At 36.2% G+C, this 22739-nt stretch overlaps 1 protein-coding gene across 2 annotated transcripts; it reads left to right on the top strand.

Moving 5' to 3' along the window:
- The first annotated feature begins 421 nt into the window (after positions 1 to 421).
- On the top strand, positions 422 to 17233 carry LOC138311764 (uncharacterized). 2 transcript variants are annotated; one of them, XR_011206737.1, is made up of 3 exons: positions 422 to 578; positions 15512 to 15604; positions 16482 to 17233. XR_011206737.1 is itself a non-coding variant. In XM_069252974.1 (3 exons), exons 1-3 carry the CDS (start codon positions 6097 to 6099, stop codon positions 16638 to 16640), a joined length of 330 nt encoding a protein of 109 aa, XP_069109075.1. In that variant the 5' UTR covers positions 6022 to 6096; the 3' UTR covers positions 16641 to 17233. The 2 variants fall into 2 exon arrangements, 1 of the variants encoding a protein (XP_069109075.1); XM_069252974.1 differs by lacking the exon at positions 422 to 578 and adding an exon at positions 6022 to 6174.
- Positions 17234 to 22739: the final 5506 nt, after the last annotated feature.

Here is a 22739-nt window from a genome sequence, read left to right as displayed (position 1 = left end):
GTGTGTGTGTGTGTGTGTGTGTGTGTGTGTGTGTGTGTGGCTTAATGTTCTAAGCCTAGTGGTACAGCTGCTGTAGATTCAAAGATTTGTTTTAATATGGATGAAAACGAAAATAATGAATCGCTTCTAGTTTTTGCCTTTTCATAGATGCATTATAATGTTAGACAGAAACTTTTTAAAACCATTGTTTTTCCCCCTTTTTACCATCAATATCACGGGCATATAACAATTATGGTATCGTGTCCATACTATTGCATAAAGGCGTCAAACTTCTTGAAACATTTAAATATTCATGAGATTTTTAAATAGTCTTCAATACATTAACTCCCGCTTCTACTTTCGATGTAACAAGCCCCTGTGGTCTCGGTCATATACTATATAGCTATGCACAGACTCGCGCACGCGCTCCAAACAGGTTAGTAACGCGTGCTCGTCGTGCGTTGTAATGTGTAATTTCTTCAGTAAAAATTCCAATCAAACAAAAGGAGCTACGCTGTATACATACGATAATAGATTGTTACATGTAGCTTCATTTGGTAAAAAAAGTGGTGGCTGGGATCAGATGTTCATGCACACAGGTATGTGGTTTTGGAGATATTATTCTTTACATATTTATGTACATTTAATTTGTTGGTAGAGTCAAACCGTTAGGCATATTGGTCACTGGTTCGATATCCATAAATGTACAATGTTACACATACTTCAGTCTGGGTTATATGGATATATATACAAATATGCTGTATAACACGTAGTTACGATAATGGTGGCTACATAATCAGTATTAAGGTTCATGCAATGGCTTTAACCAGTGATATTTTGCAAGCCTAAAACGCATTACTGTGCTGCAATTGAACAGAACTAATTTCATTAATTGTTGGTATATATCCTGGCTAACTGTCAGTCTTACTGTTGATAAGTAATTTGTGAAGCTGCTTGTAAATTTCAGTAAAATAAGAGAAAAATGTATATTTCTGGAGAAGACATAGAACTCGTGTGAATTGCATTGATGGCACCAAATAAACATGCTATCGTGTTCAGTAGTGACTATGCCAGGTACTCCAACAGTTTGTTCGGCAAAATCGGACCAGCGAATAGCGCAGGAGCCTAGTGTTGTAAATGCAAATGGCTGCTTTAAATGGCGGATCACAAATATAGCATATAAAAAGACATTTTAATTGATACAAGTGCTCTTATATACACTATAAGGTACTCTGAACATGACAAGAAGAATATTTACGAAAAAAATAGTTGAAATGTGGACTTTGAGGCTCTTTCCATAAATTTGCATTTTTCGCCCCAAACAGATTGTTTGAACTATTTTTTTCGTGAAGAGTCTTCTTGTTATGTTCAGAGTACCTTTTGGTGTCTATAAAAACATTTGTATCAATTGAGATGGCTTCTTATATGCGATATTTTCGATCCGCCATTTATAGCAGCCATTTGCATTTACTACACTAGGCTCCTGCGCTATTTGCTGGTCCGATTTTGCCAAACAAACTGTTGGAGTACCTGGCATATTCACAACTGAACACGATGGCATGATTATTTGGTTCCATCAATGCAATTCACACGAGTTCTATGTCTTCTCCAGAAATATACATTTTTCTCATATTTTACTGTATTTTACACGCAGCTCCACAAATTACATATCAACAGTAAGACTGACAGTTAGCCAGGGTATATACCAACAATTAATGAAATTAGTTCTGTTCAATTGCAGCATAGTAATGAGTTTTAGGCTTGCAAAATACCACTGTTTAAAGCCATCACATGAACCTTAATTCTAAAATGAGCATGAAAATGATGTGGATACGCGGGAGTACCAGAATCTATGGTGGCTACATATGTGGATGGACGGGAGTACCAGAGACTATGGTGGCTACATATGTGGATGGACGGGAGTACCAGAGTCTATGGTGGCTACATATGTGGATGGACGGGAGTACCAGAGTCTATGGTGGCTACATATGTATTGGACGGGAGTACCAGAGTCTATGGTGGCTACATATGTGGATGGACGGGAGTACCAGAGTCTATGGTGGCTACATATGTGGATGGACGGGAGTACCAGAGTCTATGGTGGCTACATATGTGGGATGGACGGGAGTACCAGAGTCTATGGTGGCTACATATGTGGATACACGGGAGTACCAGAGTCTATGGTGGCTACATATGTGGATGGACGGGAGTACCAGAGTCTATGGTGGCTACATATGTGGATGGACGGGAGTACCAGAGTCTATGGTGGCTACATATGTGGATGGACGGGAGTACCAGAGTCTATGGTGGCTACATATGTGGATACACGGAGTACCAGGGTCTATGGGGCCTATGTGGATACATATGTGTGACGGGAGTACCAGAGTCTATGGTGGCTACATATGTATTGGACGGGAGTACCAGAGTCTATGGTGGCTACATAGACGTTTATGTGGTACATATGTGGACAGAAGTACCAGAGTCTATGGTGGCTACATATGTGGATGGACGGGAGTACCAAGTCTATGGTGGCTACATATGTGGCGGAGTACCAAGTCTATGTGGCTACATATGTGGATACGGGAGTACCAGAGTCTATGGTGGCTACATATGTGGATACACGGGAGTACCAGAGTCTATGGTGGCTACATATGTGGATGGACGGGAGTACCAGATGTGGAAGTATGGTGGCTACATATGTGGATGGACGGGAGTACCAGAGTCTATGGTGGCTACATATGTGGATGGACGGAGTACCAAGTCTATGGTGGCTACATAGAGTGGATGGACGGGAGTACCAGGGTGGCTATATATGTGGATGGACGGGAGTACCAGAGTCTATGGTGGCTACATATGTGGATGGACGGGAGTACCAGAGTCTATGGTGGCTACATATGTGGATGGACGGGAGTACCAGAGTCTATGGTGGCTACATATGTGGATGGACGGGAGTACCAGAGTCTATGGTGGCTACATATGTGGATGGACGGGAGTACCAGAGTCTATGGTGGCTACATATGTGGATGGACGGGAGTACCAGAGTCTATGGTGGCTACATATGTGGATGGACGGGAGTACCAGAGTCTATGGTGGCTACATATGTGGATGGACGGGAGTACCAGAGTCTATGGTGGCTACATATGTGGATGGACGGGAGTACCAGAGTCTATGGTGGCTACATATGTGGATGGACGGGAGTACCAGAGTCTATGGTGGCTACATATGTGGATGGACGGGAGTACCAGAGTCTATGGTGGCTACATATGTGGATGGACGGGAGTACCAGAGTCTATGGTGGCTACATATGTGGATGGACGGGAGTACCAGAGTCTATGGTGGCTACATATGTGGATGGACGGGAGTACCAGAGTCTATGGTGGCTATATATGTGGATGGACGGGAGTACCAGAGTCTATGGTGGCTACATATGTGGATGGACGGGAGTACCAGAGTCTATGGTGGCTACATATGTGGATGGACGGGAGTACCAGAGTCTATGGTGGCTACATATGTGGATGGACGGGAGTACCAGAGTCTATGGTGGCTACATATGTGGATGGACGGGAGTACCAGAGTCTATGGTGGCTACATATGTGGATGGACGGGAGTACCAGAGTCTATGGTGGCTACATACATGTATGTGGATGGATGGGAGTACCAGAGTCTATGGTGGCTACATATGTGGATACACGGGAGTACCAGAGTCTATGGTGGCTACATACATGTATGTGGATGGACGGGAGTACCAGAGTCTAGTGTATGTGGATGGACGGGAGTACCAGAGTCTATGGTGGCTACATAATCAGTATTATACCTAAAGTCTATGAGCATGAAAATGATGTGGATACACGGGAGTACCAGAGTCTATGGTGGCTACATATGTGGATGGACGGGAGTACCAGAGTCTATGGTGGCTACATATGTGGATGGACGGGAGTACCAGAGTCTATGGTGGCTACATATGTGGATACACGGGAGTACCAGAGTCTATGGTGGCTACATATGTGGATGGACGGGAGTACCAGAGTCTATGGTGGCTACATATGTGGATGGACGGGAGTACCAGAGTCTATGGTGGCTACATATGTGGATGGACGGGAGTACCAGAGTCTATGGTGGCTACATATGTGGATGGACGGGAGTACCAGAGTCTTTGGTGGCTACATATGTGGATGGACGGGAGTACCAGAGTCTATGGTGGCTACATTTGTGGATGGACGGGAGTACCAGAGTCTTTGGTTGCTACATTTGTGGATGGACGGGAGTACCAGAGTCTTTGGTGGCTACATTTGTGGATGGACGGGAGTACCAGAGTCTATGGTGGCTACATTTGTGGATGGACGGGAGTACCAGAGTCTATGGTGGCTACATTTGTGGATGGACGGGAGTACCAGAGTCTATGATGGCTACATAATGTTGTATGGATTAAATTGCTCCTTACACATTAAACCTTACGTAGACACCAACGACGTATCTCACTTATAAATCCTTGGTAGACACAAATGTTTGAGTTTTTGTGTTTGCTGAATTTTTCAACTTAAATATTTACTAAAGCCGTCCTCGGTGTTTATATCTTGAAATGTTGACCAACCGTTTGCTGTCAGTTAGCGGCATGGTAACTCATATTGCAAGATTCGATCAGAAATTATATAAATCTTCCTATTGGATCAAGTGGAACTTTCCGTTGCAATCAGTATTCGATCATTTCTTTCAAAGAATTCCTCAAAGATGATTTTTACACAACAAAATTGATCGAAGTTCTGTTTAAAAGGTTGTACAATTCGTCTTCCTTAGATATATGTCTATATACAAATACAATTATTTAAACGACTTTATCCATTTTCATTTCACAGAATCATGCATTTTTGTAACAAAGTTATCCCTCAAATACAGGACTATCCCGCATATACGGGAGTGTCCCCAACCTGTCTAATACTCTGTGTTTCTCTATACCATGTACATTATAAAGAGATAGAATTAACTTTGATGTTTGGAGGCACGCGTACATTATAAAGAGGTAGAATTAACTTTGATGTTTGGAGGCACGCGTACATTATAAAGAGATAGAATTAACTTTGATGTTTGAAGGCACGCGTAAGAGAAAAATAAATTGAATTGAATCAAATCACTATAAATTACAAGATTCATGAAACTTTATTTAGTGTCGCATACACATGTATGTACAATCACAGGCGTTTGGCTCTATAGACATTTAACGCCTGTGGTACAATTGTACAATGCTAACTTTACCGCCGTATAGCACTATTTCTTGAATTCTGAATTACTTGTACATTTATTTTATCAATGGCTGTATATTTTTACGATGCGTGACACTAAAATAAAATATTGATTGATTTGACTATTTCCATGGCATACAGTTGTATGCATAATTTATTGAGTAAACCTAGCCCAAGTCATATTAATTAAAACACAAGCAAAAGCATAGAAATCAGAAAGTAACTTATGTGGACTCCACGAGCCCCATGTTTAATGATAATCTAAATAATCGTTTGTTTGAGTGATCGTTATCGACCGTTTAAATATATTTAGATATAGCCTAGTGCCCTCCATCCTCGATACTTCAGGGGTTACTAGCTTTTATTTTCGCGAATACATATTAAAATGACTGTGATTGTAACCCATGGAATATCGAGGATGTGTGTCCTTAAACAATTTAATTAGTTAGATTTGGATGCGTCCTACACGTAATATAAATCACAGGAATCTGAGAATTAGTTACAGATTATATAATCATGGACCCACCAGAGTGCCCTAAGACCATTTTTAGACGTTTTAGAGGTCTAGATCAAAAAACGATGAAAATTATACTGTACATGGTACTACCTCTAAAACGTCTAAAATGGTCTTAGGGCACTCTGGTGGGTCCATGATTATAAGATCTGTAACTAATTCTCAGATCCCTGTGATATAAATGTAAGTAGACTCATACGAGCGTAAAGTGGTGGGGTGATCACTGTTCAGTAGCCGATATGCGCCCCTTACACTATTATGCTGGTCACGTGACAGAAAGGAATATCATTGATTTCAATTCAAATCTCTGCCCATTTCTCAGAGATACTCTTGACCATACGCACGCATTTTGCATCGATCCGAGATATGGAGTCTTTCACCGCACTTTTCATCGCCATGGAATTGATTTTCCAGTGCATAAGCAAGGCTTTTGTTCGCGGAAAGGTATGTAGCCTAAGTTTTTATTGTCTGAACAAGAAAATCATGGGATTAGCCACAAGTTCTTACAACTGATAAAGTTTCCTCCAATAAACATGACAAAGTTATATTTTATAGTAAAGACGAGTGTCCTGAAACTATATTAAGACGTTCATTAGGGAGACGGGGCCATTGTATGGGTCTAAATCTATATCCATTCTAAGTTCAAAGTTGTCTTGTTGCTCTCTGATATTTAGTTTGCACTGACATGGACTCGATAACCATGCTTACTAGTATTATCATTATCAGCGCATAATGATAGAACAACACGTGCGGCGATTCTATCGTTACGGGAATAGTCGCTGGCGTAGCAACGGGTCATGATCATGACCCCACTTTTGGCGGGAACATATGAATGACTCGATTCCAATCATTTGTTCAATCGAATTCGTTTACGATGACGAGAGAGAAGAAATATGGGTATTTTATTAAGATATATGCAACTGTCGCGAGAATAAATAATATTTATTTGCGTGAAAAACTGTAATTATGAGGGTATAATGATAATGGAACCCGTGTAAATTTTGCGTAACATAATTTACACGTGCTCCATTATCATTGTACCCTCATAACATCAACAAAATAAAAATCTGTTCCTTAAATAAACACGCGGACAAAGATTGAAAAAAAATTTGGAGTTGATAAAAATATCTTTCTGGGGTTGGAAATCCCAGAATTTCAGGTTTCTCTAATGAGATGAATTGGTAGCATGTTTGGATGAAGGGTTACATCAAATTATCAAATGATTCGGAAGTCTCCAATGAAGGCTTATTGTAATAATTGCTTTTAATGCTTTAATGCATATGCATAATGACACTTTTAAGTGCATGTGTACTAAACATTGAGGACTTGTGTATTTTCTGATTTTTAGGTCACCTGAGACGAAGTCTCAAGTGACCTATTCTAATCGCCTTTTGTCCGTCGTCGTCCGTCGTCCGTCGTCCGTCGTGCGTCGTCCGTCGTCCGTCGTATGTCCGTAAACAATTTACATTTTTGACTTCTTCTCCAAAACTGCTGAAGCAATTTCAATGAAATTTTGCACAAACCTTCTTAGGCATAAGGCCAATAAAAATTGTGAATTATATGGTCCCCACCCCCCAGGGGGCTGTGGGAGGGGCCAAAAGGGGTAAAATTTCAAAAATCTTCTTCTCTACTCACAGATGTGGTAGAATCAAATACTCTTCATAGATAGAAAGGTCTTAAGGTCCTTTACGAAAATTGTGAATTATATGACCCTGGGGTCTCTAGTTTCCCCCTGGGGGAGGGGGTTAAGTTTACTATAGTTTATATTGGGAAAACACATTTTTGCTTATTATTTGGTCATTTGTAATAGGAAATGAGTCAAATGTTGTCAGAATTATCAGTATGAGATTGGCCATTTAATCCTATTAACAAATTTTCTATGACTGACCCCCAGGGGCTTTAGGGCGGGGTCAAAAGGGGTCAAATAGGCTAAAACTTCAAAAATCTTCTTCTGAAATTCTGGAAATGGTAGAATCAAATACTTTTCATAAATAGAAAGGTCTTAAGGTCCTTTACAAAAATTGTGAATTATATGACCCTGGGGTCTCACGTTTCTCCCTGGGGAGGGGTCAAGTTTACTATAGTTTATATAGGGAAAATACATTTATGAGAATGTTTTGCTCAATTTTCATTGGAAACGAGTCAAACTTGGTTAGAATTATTAGCCTGAGATAGCATTTTAATATCATTTCCACATTGGTCCTGGCCGACCCCCTGGGGGCAGAGGGGTGGGGCTAAAAAAGGGTCAAATAGGCTAAAACTTCAAAAATCTTCTTCTGAAATTCTGGAAATGGTAGAATCAAACACTTTTCATAAATAGAAAGGTCTTAAGGTCCTTTACAAAAATTGTGAATTATATGACCCTGGGGTCTCACGTTTCCCCCTGGGGAGGGGGTCAAGTTTACTAAAGTTTATATAGGGAAAACACATTTATGAGAATGTTTTGCTCAATTTTCATTGGAAACGAGTCAAACTTGGTTAGAATTATTAGCCTGAGATAGCATTTTAATATCATTTCCACATTGGTCCTGGCCGACCCCCTGGGGGCAGAGGGGTGGGGCTAAAAAAGGGTCAAATAGGCTAAAACTTCAAAAATCTTCTTCTGAAATTCTGGAAATGGTAGAATCAAATACACTTTATAGATGAAAAGGTCTTAAAATTTGTTTATAAAAATTGTAAATTATATGACCCTGGGGTCTCCTGTTTCCCCTTGGGGAGGGGGTCAAGTTTACTATAGTTTATATAGGAAAAACACATTAATGAACATTTTTTGCTCAATTTTCATTGGAAATGAGTCAAATTGCTTAGAATTATTAGCCTGAGATAGCATTTTAATATCATATCCACATTGGTCCTGGCCGACCCCCTGGGGGCAGAGGGCGGGGCAAAAAAAGGGTCAAATAGGCTAAAACTTCAAAAATCTTCTAAAATTCTGGATATAGTAGAATCAAATAATTATAGATGGAAAGGTCTTAAGGTGTTTTATAAAAATTGTGAATTATATGACCTTGGGGTCCCACGTTACCCCCTGGGGAGGGGTCAAGTTTACTTTAGTTTATATAGGAAAAATATATTTGTGAACATTATTTGCCCAATCTTTGTAGGAAATAAGTCAAACTTGATAAGAATATTTAGCCTAAGATATAGCATTTTAACATTCATATCTGTCCTCGATGACCCCTTGGGGGACCAGAGGGGCAGGACCAAAAAGGGTCAAAATGATTAAAATTTCAAAAAATACCTCTAAGTTCACAGGTTTGATGGAAGCAAATACTCTTCATAGTCTAAAGAGTCAAATTCATAAATCACTGACCAACTTCAAGGCCCAGCATATAGTGTTTATATGTCTTTAATTTGTTTCATTATTTGTTTCATTATATATTCTTACTCAGGTGACCGCTAAGGCCCATGGGCCTCTTGTTTAGGCTTTTTGTCGCCATAGTATCAATAGTTTCATCCCTTTAACCTAGCCCGCTAAACCTGCCTACATTGTGTATATCATTATAGGCTTTTAAAAAAGATTTGCCTAATATATAAATTAAGCAATTTAAAAAAAAGGCCTAATGATATACTGTAGGCAGGTTTAGCGGACTAACCTTGACCTTCATCGAAGGTCAAAACAGACGAATCATCTTTAAGTAATTTCCCTGTCATAATATAAGTACTGTTGGCTAGTACCTCTATAGACGCCACAATTCCCGAAAACGACGTGCGGTGAAAATGGTATCGGGTCGTTTCGATCACGTTCCGGTACATTACATACGGTCGTTTCGGGACACAATGAAAAGTCGTTTCGATACCTTTATGTAAAAATTAATACACACGGTTGATTTCCTTTAGATTTACAAACTGTTTTTCATTAAAGAGCTCCTCCTGAAATTACTACACGTTACTATGGGTAGTAAACGAATCCCATTCATAAAATGACACTTTTCTTAGATCTGACTACAATAAGGGGGATAACTCGCACAGGATTTTTGTCTCTTCCATATATGGTAATTCAGACGACCAGCTGATAATCTTTACACTATAAAAATAAGGACAACTTTTCAATTCCAAAATTATCGACCTTCTACTACAATAAAATCCACCTTTAATCAACTCAGATGATAATGTTAAATCACTACCGTTTTCTTCTTTTAAACGATATCTCTTTAGTGTAAATTTGACACTAGACTGTACTTGTGTTTTAATTGTAGCAACACAGCTGTAGCTAACCATTTCTTTCTTGAATGTCAGAATTATACTACTGTCCATGCTGATATGGTCCAAGTGTTTAATGACCTAAACATAGAAGTAAATTATATTTGTTACTTTATGGAAATGAAAACTTGACTTTGGAAATAAATTGTTATTTATTTGAATTTGTGCAGTCATTTACAAAGCCCAGTAGAATTGTTTAACCATAATAATTGTATATCTTGTAATTATGTAAATAATATGTTAAATTCAACTTATACAATGTATACATGTATGCCATCACTTGTATTTAATGTTGATTGAAGAAGGCTTAACATAAGTGCAAATAACTTGTGCCTAATCCATTTTTTTACTTATCTTAAGACAATAACCTACAGTGTATATGAATGTAAGCTAACCTTTACCCTTAGTGCACTAGTAGTGCACAACATTTAAAGTACAGGTAAACTAGTAGTGCACTAAACCTAGATAGGTGATTAACACACACAAAACATACAGGTATTGGTCAGCTACCTGTGATTCTCACCTTTGAGTTTCTGGTAGTTACATGTAGTCTAGAGTCTAGATTGTATTTGGTTAATTGCTCAGGACAAAACCAGCGAGTGTGTTGATAATTACTTCTGTTAAGAAGCTACCTACTGTTATCATATACTGCAGACTCTATCTGTAAAATGAATAATTATATCTAGGGAAAGTTAACAAAAAACAAATTTAATTCATTACATATATAAATGAATAATTAAGTCGTATTTTTCATATTTTTCATACTTTTCAATTTTGTTGATTATCAACAAAATGAAAACAAATTTAATTAAAATAAATAAATAAATAATTAAGTCGTATTTTCAAACTTTTCATTTTGTTTATATTTTGATAAAGTTTTATTATCAGTATTATTTCATAATTTAGCTTTAATACATTTATTTAGCAAATGTTTGGTACGTGCAACATGAACATCATTAAATACTTTCTAGGCCACATTGGTTTATCAGAAAGTAATAAAAACCTTAAGTAACAACTTGAGAGTGATCTCCCTTTGCCTATAAAAATCCACAATATAGATACTGGAGATATCTATTAATTTAAGATGGCTCCACCGCGAAAGAGCAGAAAAGAATATATATAAACAATACTTGTGTTTAATCTGATATAAATTGGCATAATTTTCACACAAAAATAAACATAAAATATTATTTCTCGATGGGCCAATCATTACTTCATTCTTGATATAGAGATATATGTCCACAGGAATTTTCTTCGGATGCAGATTTAATTATTTATCATATTTTTAACTTGAATGTAAAAAATTTAGAATGCTCAAACTTTTCAATGGTGGTAATGATGTAAAATAAGTAATTTTTGTAACTGAAGAAAAATACCCAATCGTCTGCTCCTGTTTTTTTATATTAAAAAAATACTATTTGTCAGCGGTGGAGCATCTTTAAATAAAGATATCTTTAATTGAATAAGAGATATAAATTTGTATTTGAATTACAGATATTTCTATTTAAAAATCATGATGTGTCTAATTAAACACAAAATAGAGATATCTTTTATTAAAAAAACAGATATCTCTAATTTCAATTAAAGATATCTCTAATTTTTGTAGCAATACAGATATTCTTATTTTACATACAGATATCTCTATTTGACACGAAATTAAAATATCTGTATTTAAACATCAAATTGGAAAAACTCCCTTGATTCTCCCTTTTGTGAACTTTATGTGATGGCACCCGTCACAATTAGATCTTGTTATTATTATTCTTTTAAATTCTTCTTCTTATTTTTCTGGTGGTTCTTCTTTTTTCGTCGCGACTTTGTCCGACCATTTTCTCGAAAACTATATGTCAGATCACTTACGAGGTTATTTCTAGTGACCTGCAGATGTGTCGACTGGTTTCATTTTTTCTGACCAGAATCCAAGATGGCCACCACAGCCTTTCATTTTTCAGATTTGAACTGCTTATATATATTTAACCACTTGTCCGATTTGCCTGGAATCTGTTTCAATATGTAGTTTAAATCAGATTCTAAATTTTTAATGTGAAAAATACCATAATTATTCAAAAAAAAATATTACTTCCTTGTTCTTGGAGTTCAGCTGGGAACCATTTTAGGTCCACTTTTATTTTTGTTGTATTTTTTCTGATATAAATGATATTGTTTTCCAACGATATAACACTATATCTATTTCTGCAAAATAACATGTATTTATCGGTAAAACAATTTCACTTCATCATTCAGGGGAGGTCACTCTTACTTGTCAAATTAGGCTCTGTGGAGATTGGAGGAACTACTTGTGACAGCACCCGTCACAATTAGATCTTGTTGCTTTGTGTTTCAATATTAATCTTCGCACAGAGCACGTGAAAATGAGTCATTATCAGAAATGTTCCAAATCCAACATAAAGAAAACTGAAAAAATCACCTCCATAAATGGATAATTTTAATTCAGAAACTTAGAGAAAGAGCATTGTAGATATCAAAAACAATATTGGTATATTGATAAGCTCCCAATTATGACAGAAACATATATTGTATTTAGATCACACGTCAAGGTCAAATGTCCATAGTGTTACCATACTTAAATACCATAATATCCTGTTTTAAAATCTATTAATGTAATTAATAACTGTTCATTTCATTTTTAACTAATTAGTCAAAATAATAGCTTATGATATATTATATTACTTTAATATGCATACTCCGTAATCAGTTGACAAATATATCTCACCAGTCAACATACTTGTACTTTTATAGCATACAGGTACTTATTATATAAAATGATTCTAAAACATAATTCTTTGAGACAAAGATTTTATTTTGGTCTTTCAATAATTTGAATTTTTTTTTTTTACAAATTCCAAGATGGCCACCACAGTCACCATCTTGAAAACACATTTTGAACTTCTCAAGTTCTACCAGTGCAATTTAGCTGAACTTGCATGAAAGTGATCCTGACATAGTCCAACCAAGTGTTCGTTATTTTTCGGGTCAATCCAAATCCAAATGCGGCACGAGCCACAGCCGCCAACTTGACAAACGAATTTTTAGAACTTTTTCAAGTTAAACCGGTGCAATTTGGCTGAAACTTGCCTGAAATTGATCCTGATATGAAACACTTGACAAAAGTGTTGTTACATCTCTGGTTGATCCCAAATTGAAGATGGCACCATGACTTTTGCCAATTTGAAGTCAATTGACCGTTAAGGCCCTTGGGCCTCTTGTGTTTGTTATCATCTTGAACTTATTATTTTGCAATATTTTTGTCCTTGTAACACTATGGACATTGATTAAATACTATGATTTCAAAGAGTTTGAAATATATCTAATGTTACAAAAGGAGTAAAATAGCAGTATTTCTTTGTCCTTGTCTGTGGTGTTACTATGTTTGTCCATACTGTTACCAAGACTAAATATGGTGGTACTGTTGCCGATTGTATTTGTGATTCATTATTTTGAAATGTATTTTATCTATGAAGATATATACATCAAATATTATAACAATTAAATGAAAATGTGTGTTAAATTTCTTCTGTGTGACTCTTTTATTTCTGTGGTATTACCAAAATTTGTCAGTGGTGTTACTATTTTATCACTATTTGGTATACGTAACACCAAGGACAGTATACAATATAAACACCACAGAAGTTTTCAATTTTTAAAGATTTTCATTTCTACTCTTCATCATAGTACAAACTGTAACATCTCAATTTGAACTAACTAGTAGTTCCTTTAAAATACAACATATTGTTGCATGTGTATCCGAGACAAGCTAATTGTTTGGAATGACGCACATGTATCAAGTTCCGTGCTTTATATAGGGGGTTGGTCAGTGAAGGTATCTAAGCAGAGCAAAAAGAAAAATGGCTGCCACTTCCTTGGATACGACACTGTCATAACTGGGGAATGTCTCAGGAGCAATTAAAAAAAAAAAAATTCATTGTTTTTCTTAAATTCCAAATGCATACTTTTTAACTTGCATTGCCAGGTTTAAGTATGAATTTGGGTAATTTCTCTGGTGATAAGCCCATTTCCTGTGATTGACCTACTTTGAATTGAAAAAAAAACTTCAACATAATTGTTATTTTCAAAACAAAGTGCATTAAAAGTTTCTTGGTAAAGTCAGTTTTAAGCCTCATACATAAATCTTTTCCTATTAAAATATTTCTAAAATGGCAATTATTGTCAATATATAGAAAAGACAGTAATTTGGAACTTTTCTGAGAATGACTCAAATACAGATGTCTTAAATTCAAATTGAGATACATTTTGTACCTGTATTTCAAATATTCTCTAACTCAATTGAAGATATCTATATTTTGATTTTTATTTAAAATTCTATTTTCAATTGGACAAGGATTTTGAAAGAGATAAATTTGAAATAGGGATATCTTTATTTAAATAGAGATTTCCTTAATTAAATAGAGATAAAATATTGATGCATATAATTGTATAACAAGGGTATCAGTCTATTTAAATCAATCAGCTTTGTATGTGACGGAAAGTGTACCATTATTTTTTATCACTTCGCCAGAGATTTTAATTATTGATCATTTCTTTAGCGGTCATAAATGTTTAACCACAAGCGTTTGGCTCTCTAAAGTATATAGTTTTAACATTTTATATACATATGTATACTGTCATGGCGCATACCATATATACACACCGTCCGTCAACATTTGGAGAAAAATCGAAAATAACATGTCAGTGTCTACTGTGATTGTTAATTCCAGTATATAAGCCACAACTACCATTTCATATATGGAAAGGGAACATATGACTCTTTAATCTGTGTAAAGCCTGAGATACTCTAGCCCTGACGACACCAGCCTAGAGTTTATGACATGGTTTGGTAACGGGCCATTATGCCACAAACATCCTTGGGGGAAGTGGAACAGAACTTGTATAAATTTTGGCTCTGATCTTTGAAATGAATAATTTATCTACTCAAATCCATCCATTTTATAACACATGCACATTCTTTTGTGTCAATACAGTTAAGTTTCTTTTCCGAAACTTTAAATTTCCCACGTTGTCGTTGCCATTTTCTCTAAGTATGTAAATCGCCTTTAATCTCGACGGATTACTGTATTTGGGTAGATAAATTATTCATTTGTTGAATAGACCAAGGTTAGTGGTGCTTCTCGGTGGTCAGTCTGAATCGGGGATGACCTGACCCGATACCAAACAGTGTCGGCTTATTCCACGTTTTGATATAGCATTGCGCTCTGGCCCTAAACCAGACATCTACCTGTTGGTATCTGTCATAATGTCTAAGTCTGGTGTCAGGGCCAGAGTATCTCGAGCTACTGTGTATATGAATGATAGTGATATTCTACCCTCTGGATCACAAAATATAATTCATGATAATGTAAACATTTAAAATATGACCCTAAGGTAGATTATCCCCAACTTCTCTATTCATTTAGTCTTCTTTTACTGATATCAATTAATCTAATCCACATGAACATACCTGATCAATTCATTCGACCAGATTCTTACTTAAATAATTGCAGAATATTGTGTGTTAATTGTTTATTTGTTTACTGAACTTCTGTTGCTCTTGTTCTTGTAGGCTGTGTCCTTCCGTGGCCTGAGCCTGGTGAGCCGAGCAGCAACGTCGCTTGCTGTTGCGGTTAGCCAACGTCTGTCTCTGTCGGAGGCCGTGGTAAGATGTTACATTTTAACGCTAAGTGTAGAATACGATATTCTCTACTGTGAAAAAAGTTCTCTGTTAACAGTAATATTTTAGCTCGTAAGACTTCTAGACAGATAATGGTGTCATCTTAAAGCATACATCATGTATCATGTGGTCAGGCTGGGTACACATACGTACATTAACATATATAGTTTTCTCTGTGCAATTAGAACTCCAATTTCAGACCAATACGATTAAAATACATATCCTTATTACATGTATCACTCCATTCGATAAGGATCTGACAACATCCCATTAGGGGTCACGTTCTGGTAACCATTCAAATTGTCCAGTCAAATTGCTGCTTCCAGAATCTGGGAAGTGAATTTTCTCTATTGCTATGTAACGGAGTGATTATAAGGATCTGTATTTTAATAAGATTTATTTGACACCAATCTGATATTATTGTAAAGTAGACAATCAGTTGGATTCATGTTTAAAACATAACAAAATTTTTCATGTTTGGAGAATTTATTTTGAGTCGTGGTTTTCTTAGAAAATGTCATAATATTTATGTACTGTAAAAATATCACCAATCGAGGTACAATAGAAATGATACCTTTTCATATACAGTGTACTGTAGGGATACATGAAGAATAGGGATATTCTAAACTGGGGATCACAAAATATCTGTATTGTTATACAATGGGATATGCAAATAAATAAAAATAATTTGTTTTGCCTTCCCTATCCTTCATGTCTACATATTCAAATAGTGATATCAGTAACCATGTGCACATAAACATATCTGATCATGCTTAGGCCAGATTCTCACTTGAATATCTACCAAATATTGTGTATTATGCACCTTTATTTGTTTACTGAAATGCAGCTTGTGTTCTTGCAGGTTGTGTACTTCACCGCTTCGTTTGACTGCAGAGGAGAGGATAGCCCTAGCCTTGCAGACGATGAGCCAGCTACACCACCCACTCCAGCCCCTGTGTCCGTCCGTAGGTCTGGCCGTGTGAGGAGGGCACCAGCCTGGCACAAGGATTACGTAATGTGATGTACTGTAATATCCTTGTTAAGTCCATGGACTGATGTTGCTTGAGGATGTGGTAACCCCTCAATAATCGTCCCAACCCTAATCCCTTGCCCAAAAATGTACACTCTTTGACACATGCAGTGATACAACTATGAGGTTGTTTGAGGTAAACATTATCTGTTAGGGTTTGGAGTGATTATCCAGAAACTTGAAACTTGACAGGCATACTCGTGGGAGTGTGCATAAAGGGTTTATGAGATAGGAATTCCAAGATGGCTGCCAGGGTCCACTTTCTGGTATAAATTGGTAAATGGGGATTAAAGGGATGCCGAACAGCATGACCATATTTTCGGATAGATCGGCCGCCAATGTGATATACGGAGGCCTCTGATTGGTTGTAATTTATACATGTACGTTGCTGAAAAAAAGACAAAAACATTGGTACTTAAGGTTTTGAGGGACAATGAACACATGCAGTAATACAACTGTGGTGTTATTTAAGGTACATACATTGTGTATGCAATGGTTCCCAGTACAACTTGTGTTCAATGCTAAAATTTTGACTCAACTGAAGTGTACAGAAAGTAGTCAATAGGTTTTTTTTTTTTTGTCCCTCTCCCTAACAATACTCACATTACCCTGCCCTAGCACAAACACAGCACATATTTATCTTCAACATTCTAACAACTACTTTGTGTACACTCACAGTTGACGTGTTCAAAAACAGTGTAAAGAATTGATTCGATTAGTTTTATGTCTTATTAACAGCCAGGGTCATTTATGTACATGCCAGGGTCAAAGGTGGAAAGAAATCGCTGACCAGAGAGGTCAGAACCTGGCAACTACCCCAAAATTGAAAGGAACCTAATTAATGGTCATCGGCCAATCTCGGCACCAGTAACATGGGAAAGATATAAATAAAAAGTTTTTCAAAATGGTGACTTTTGCGCCCATCCTTGAAATTCAAAATGTGTTTTTAAGAACACTTGGGTTGGGACCATGTCAGGATTATTTCAGGACATATTTTAGCTTAATTGTATTGATAGAACTTGAGAAGAAGTTCAAAGTTTGCTACTAAAATGGTGGTCATTTAAAATACAATGAATGTTTCATTTGCCCTTCCAACCCCCTGCCTCGCCCCGCCCCCTCCCCACCCCACTTAAGGTATTGTGATATCCTTAAATAATTATATGCCCACCCCGCCTCGCCCCCCCGCCCCCACCTGCCCCATTTAAGGAAATGTGATATCCTTAAATAATTATCCGCCCCCCCCCCGCCCCGCCCTGCCCCCCCCAGTTAAGGAAATGTGATATCCTTAGATTAATTACCGGCATTCCCCGCCCCCCCACCCTGCCCCGCCCCATTTAAGGAAATGTGATATCCTTAAATAATTATCCGCGCATTCCCCGCCCCGCCCCGCCCCCCCACCCAGTTAAGGAAATGTGATATCCTTAGATAATTAAGGGCATTCCCCGCCCCATCCTGCCCCGCCCCATTTAAGGAAATTTGATATCCTTAGATAATTACCGGCATTCCCCACCTGACCCTGCCCCCGCGCCATTTAAGGCAATGTGATATCCTTAGATAATTCCCCGTATTCCTCCGCCCCACCCTGCTCCCCCCCATTTAAGGAAATGTGATATCCTTAAATAATTACCCGTCCCGCCCCGCCTCGCTCAGCTCCCAATTCCACCACATGCCATCTAAATCCAGGACGACAGGAAGAGACGGAAGTTGTAGAATTAAATTGTATGTAAAAAAGGAGTGAAAGGAAGTATAAAAGTGCAGCATGTATTTAAATACATGAGAAAGAAAGAAAGAAAGTAAGAAAGAGAGAAAGTGAAAAGAAAAGAAGAAAGGAGAAACAAGAAAGAAAGAAAAAGAAAAGAAAAAGTAAGAAAGATAGAAAGAAAGAAAGAGAAGAAAGAGAAAGAAAGAAGAAAGAAACACAGAAAGAAAACAGAAAGAAAGAAAGAAAGAAAGAAAGAAAGAAAAGAAAGAAAGAGGAAGAAAGAAGAGGAAAGAAAGAAGAGAAAGAAAGAAAGAAGAGAAGAGAGAAAGTCTCTAATGTCAATGTGTGTTGAATTGAAAGCCCCCCCTGTGAGGGGACATCTGTGTTTATAGAAAGAAAGAGAGAGAAAGAAAGAAAGAGAGAAAAAAAAGTAAGAAAGAGAGAAAGAGGAAAGTAAGAAAGAGAGAAGAAAGAAGAAAGAAAGAAGAGAAAGAGAAAGAAAGACAGAAAGAGAGAATGTCTCTTATGTCAATGTGTGATGAATGTAAAGCACCCCTGCGCGAGGGGATATCTTTTGTATAGAAAGAAAGAGAAAGAAAGAAGTAAAGAAAAGAAAGAGGGTAAGAGAAGAAAGAAAGAAGGAAAAAGAAAGCTTTTAAGAAGAAAGAGATATATGAAGAAGAAAAAGAAGAAAGAAGAAAGAAAGATGAAAGAAGAAAGAGAGAAAGAATGAAGAAAGAAAGAAAGAAGTAGACAGAAAGAGAGAAGTCTATAATGTCAATGTGTGATGAATGAAATACCCCCCTGACGTGCGAGGAGTACATCTGTTTTATATTTTAAAAATGGCTGACCCCAAGGCCCCAACCTTTGCCAGTCTTCAAATGTTCTGGGGTATTACAACGGTTTAAAAAATTTTATGAAAAAAAGAAAAAAAACAAAAAAAAACAAAAAAAACAAACAAAAAAACCAAAAAAAATATCAAAAACAAAAAAAAAAATGAAAAAAAAATGTAAATAAAAAATGTAAATAAAAAATTGTAAAATAAAATGTAAATAAAAATGTAAATAAAATGTAAATAAAAATGTAAATAAAAAAAAATCAGCATGTAATAATTGTTTCAAATGATATTTCATCATATTTTCAGGATAGCGATACCATGAAGAAAAGTCGACAGTGACACCCGATAGCACAGACGTTCCATGATAGCGACCATAGTTAGTAATTAGCAGAGCTTAATTAGGCATGTAGGATTCCTTATAAAACTGACCATTACCAAAATTGTATAATTAATTTCTCAGTTCTATTGCAAATGTGCATGTTTTGCAAACTATCATCAGATAGTCGCTGTTCATATTCGCTTTTCATCTGTGGTGTCAAGCGCCTTTTGTCAGCTGCCTTTTTGTGTCCATTATATATATATTATTGTTAGTGTATTATAATCTCAAAAAATGGACACGAGGATTTGATAGTTAGCTGCAAATGTTGATTCGAGGAGTGACGTATTACAATAAACTAATGTAAATCTCTCTGGTGTTAGATCAGCAGATATGTTTTTCCACCAGTAGCTGTGATTGTTTTCCTACTATTTCTCCCAATGGCAAGCTCTTCCGAACAGATTTATTGACAACTCACCAGTGGGATAGAGACTGAACTGATGGCAAACGATCCTTGATAGTGACCATATAATGACTCGAAAACAGAAGGCTCCTCTAGTTCAGGTTATAATTTACTATTTAATTACTCAAAGGAAAGAAAGTAACTTATATTGAATCTGTGAAAACAGAAACTGCAGTGAAATTGTCCGTGTCTCTAATTTTTTTTTGTCCCCCTCACCTATACCACTCGATTCTATCCCAATCCATAATCATCATTCCACTTCCACTCTATGATGGTTGGAAGATAAGTGGTTAAAATCCAAATTTTCCTTTTACAAGAAAAGAATATTTTTCATTTTCAAAAATACATCAAATATTTAAGTTGGCATTTAGGTCTAGAAAGCAATTTGGGAAAGGAAAGATAGGTTAAAGTGAAGTATTTAAGAAGAAAATAAAACAAAAATAACTTCACATTTTTAAGTAGAACATTTAACTATAAAAAATAGACAATGTATTGTGTGGTCTTTTATTTATTAAATCATTATGTTTACAAAACCATACTAATGATATTCACTATTTTGACCCAAATAACAGCTCCAGCATCTGGGCCTTTTGATCCATCAGGATAGTGGACAACCATCAGGATTTGATTGAAAAATGGTTCTTATGACAATCGCAATCAATTTCATAGTTTTTTGTCACTAACAGCGGCGCTCGCTCCAAAAGGATAAAACGTACAATACTAGAGTGTTCTGATATAGGGCGGGATTACTTTTCTAGACGGAAAGACAGAAAATAGGTAATTTGTCCCCGTTAATTATCGGTAACCTTTCCGACTTATAGTTAACGTAGACACTTTAAAGGGTAGTGCTGTGCTGTTGGGGACAACTGCATTGAATTGACTGTGCGATTGCTTGTAGAACCTTTGTCCTCAATCAGAAAATGGAACTGTCATCACAAAAAGCCCGCCTGGATTACCATTGGGGCACCTGTGACCAAAATCCACAAGTCAAGGCTTGAAAGTTGCCTTCCAGTGCCAAATGAAGTGGAAAATTCGATGGAAGGAAAAATAACGAACAAGAATCCTTTGATTACCAAAATGAGGTAGGTCAGATCTTGCTAATGAGGAGAAATGGGTTAGGAAATGTGAAAATGACATTAACGAAGGAATGTCAATAAACAAAGCACAGGTGAAAATGGTGGGAAAAATGAAAACTTGTTGAAATGAACATGTTTGACACAAAGATGTGGTCCAATTATCAAATTACATTATTCAGTTAAAAATAATGTGACAGAAGTCATTGCTGTTAGAATCATTATAATGAATATCTGAATTAAGAATTGAAGATCTTTAAGTTTCAGTTGGCATTCAAAGCCAAGATGAATGACGACTGGACACAGACGAATTCCATGAAGAGCGTACTTTATGTTTCATGTTGAATTGTCTTAGATTGTCTCCCCCTTAATTGATATCAATATTCTCTGTTTTTGGTTAAAATTCGTTTCTGGCATGGGGAAATAATCAAGGTATGAAGTTAATGAAAATTTTGATCAATTTTTTGGTGGGGAATTCTACACAAGTTGGCACCTAAAAGTTTAGCAAGATGAATACATCTTAATAAAAATTTATTCACAGATAAGTGAGATGACCTTAAAAATCAAAACAGTGTTCAGGTTGTCATTGTCCTATTATATGTACTGAGATCAGCAGGTAGGTGTGACAAAAACGCGTTGTGATGTGACGGTTACATAATACACTTTTCCTTAGACTTTATCTATGTTTTTCTTGAGATGCAAACACCTTTGTTTATTTGTAAACAAAAGGGCTGTGGAGGTTCCCTCCATGCAACACTAAATTATTTCTATTATTTTTATTAAGGTTGAATCTGTTTCTGTCTGGAATTGTCTCCCCTTGATTAAATATCAATATCCTCTGTTTCTTTCTGATCAGAGAGATTACCAAATATTATACTCAATATAAAACAAAAACTGATCAATACCATTTCAGTAATTAATATATGATAATTGCTAAAAATCAATTTCATTGTCAATTCACTGTTCATCTCTTTTTTTTTCAGTTTGTCTGCGGCTTGATGTTTGAGGCTGATATTTGAGTTTTCAGAAAGAATTTGGTAAACATATAAAGTTCATAATTACAGGTAGGATATATCTAATTAGTGTAACTTTACTTCTGAGGTAAAAAAAACTAAATTATCATTTTCTGGTAATTACAGTTAGATTAGATGAACATATCCTTTCTGTTACATTCTATATATTTTCGTCAGTCTCCTTGTTTCTAATCATCACTTGTAATGTGGTCAATTTATAAAGATGATTCTATTTCTTATTATGTAGAATGTTGTTACAATTACAAGCTTAATTACTATTTATCTGTGGTCCAGGTCCGTCCTTTTTTGTCCATTAACAATTGTAAATGTGTTTTATGTATTGAATTTTATGTTTACAACAACAGGTTCGTTTCAAATCCCATATTTTAATTTTTTTTATTAATTTTTTTTTTTTTTTTTTTGGCCTAATTTGGGGTTTTTTTTTGTAAGGATTTGACTTTTTAAGCTTTTTTTTTTGAATGGCAATAAAATTTTTTGGTAAATTATCTCAAAAAAATTTCCATCAGATTAGTGACAAACTTAAAAATAGTGACAACCATAAAAAGATAAAAGTGTAAAACATCATCAGGATTTTGCCAGCAATTTTTTTGATGGCCTACATTTCCACGATATAGATTTTTTTTTTTTTTTTTATTTTTTTTGTAAAAGTTTTATCGGTAAAAAA

The sequence above is a fragment of the Argopecten irradians genome, unplaced genomic scaffold (genome assembly GCF_041381155.1).
Source record: "Argopecten irradians isolate NY unplaced genomic scaffold, Ai_NY scaffold_0104, whole genome shotgun sequence".
In the NCBI taxonomy this organism is placed as follows: domain Eukaryota; kingdom Metazoa; phylum Mollusca; class Bivalvia; order Pectinida; family Pectinidae; genus Argopecten; species Argopecten irradians.
Note: the sequence above shows the minus strand (reverse complement) of the source record. Positions and strands in the feature narration are given on the sequence as shown.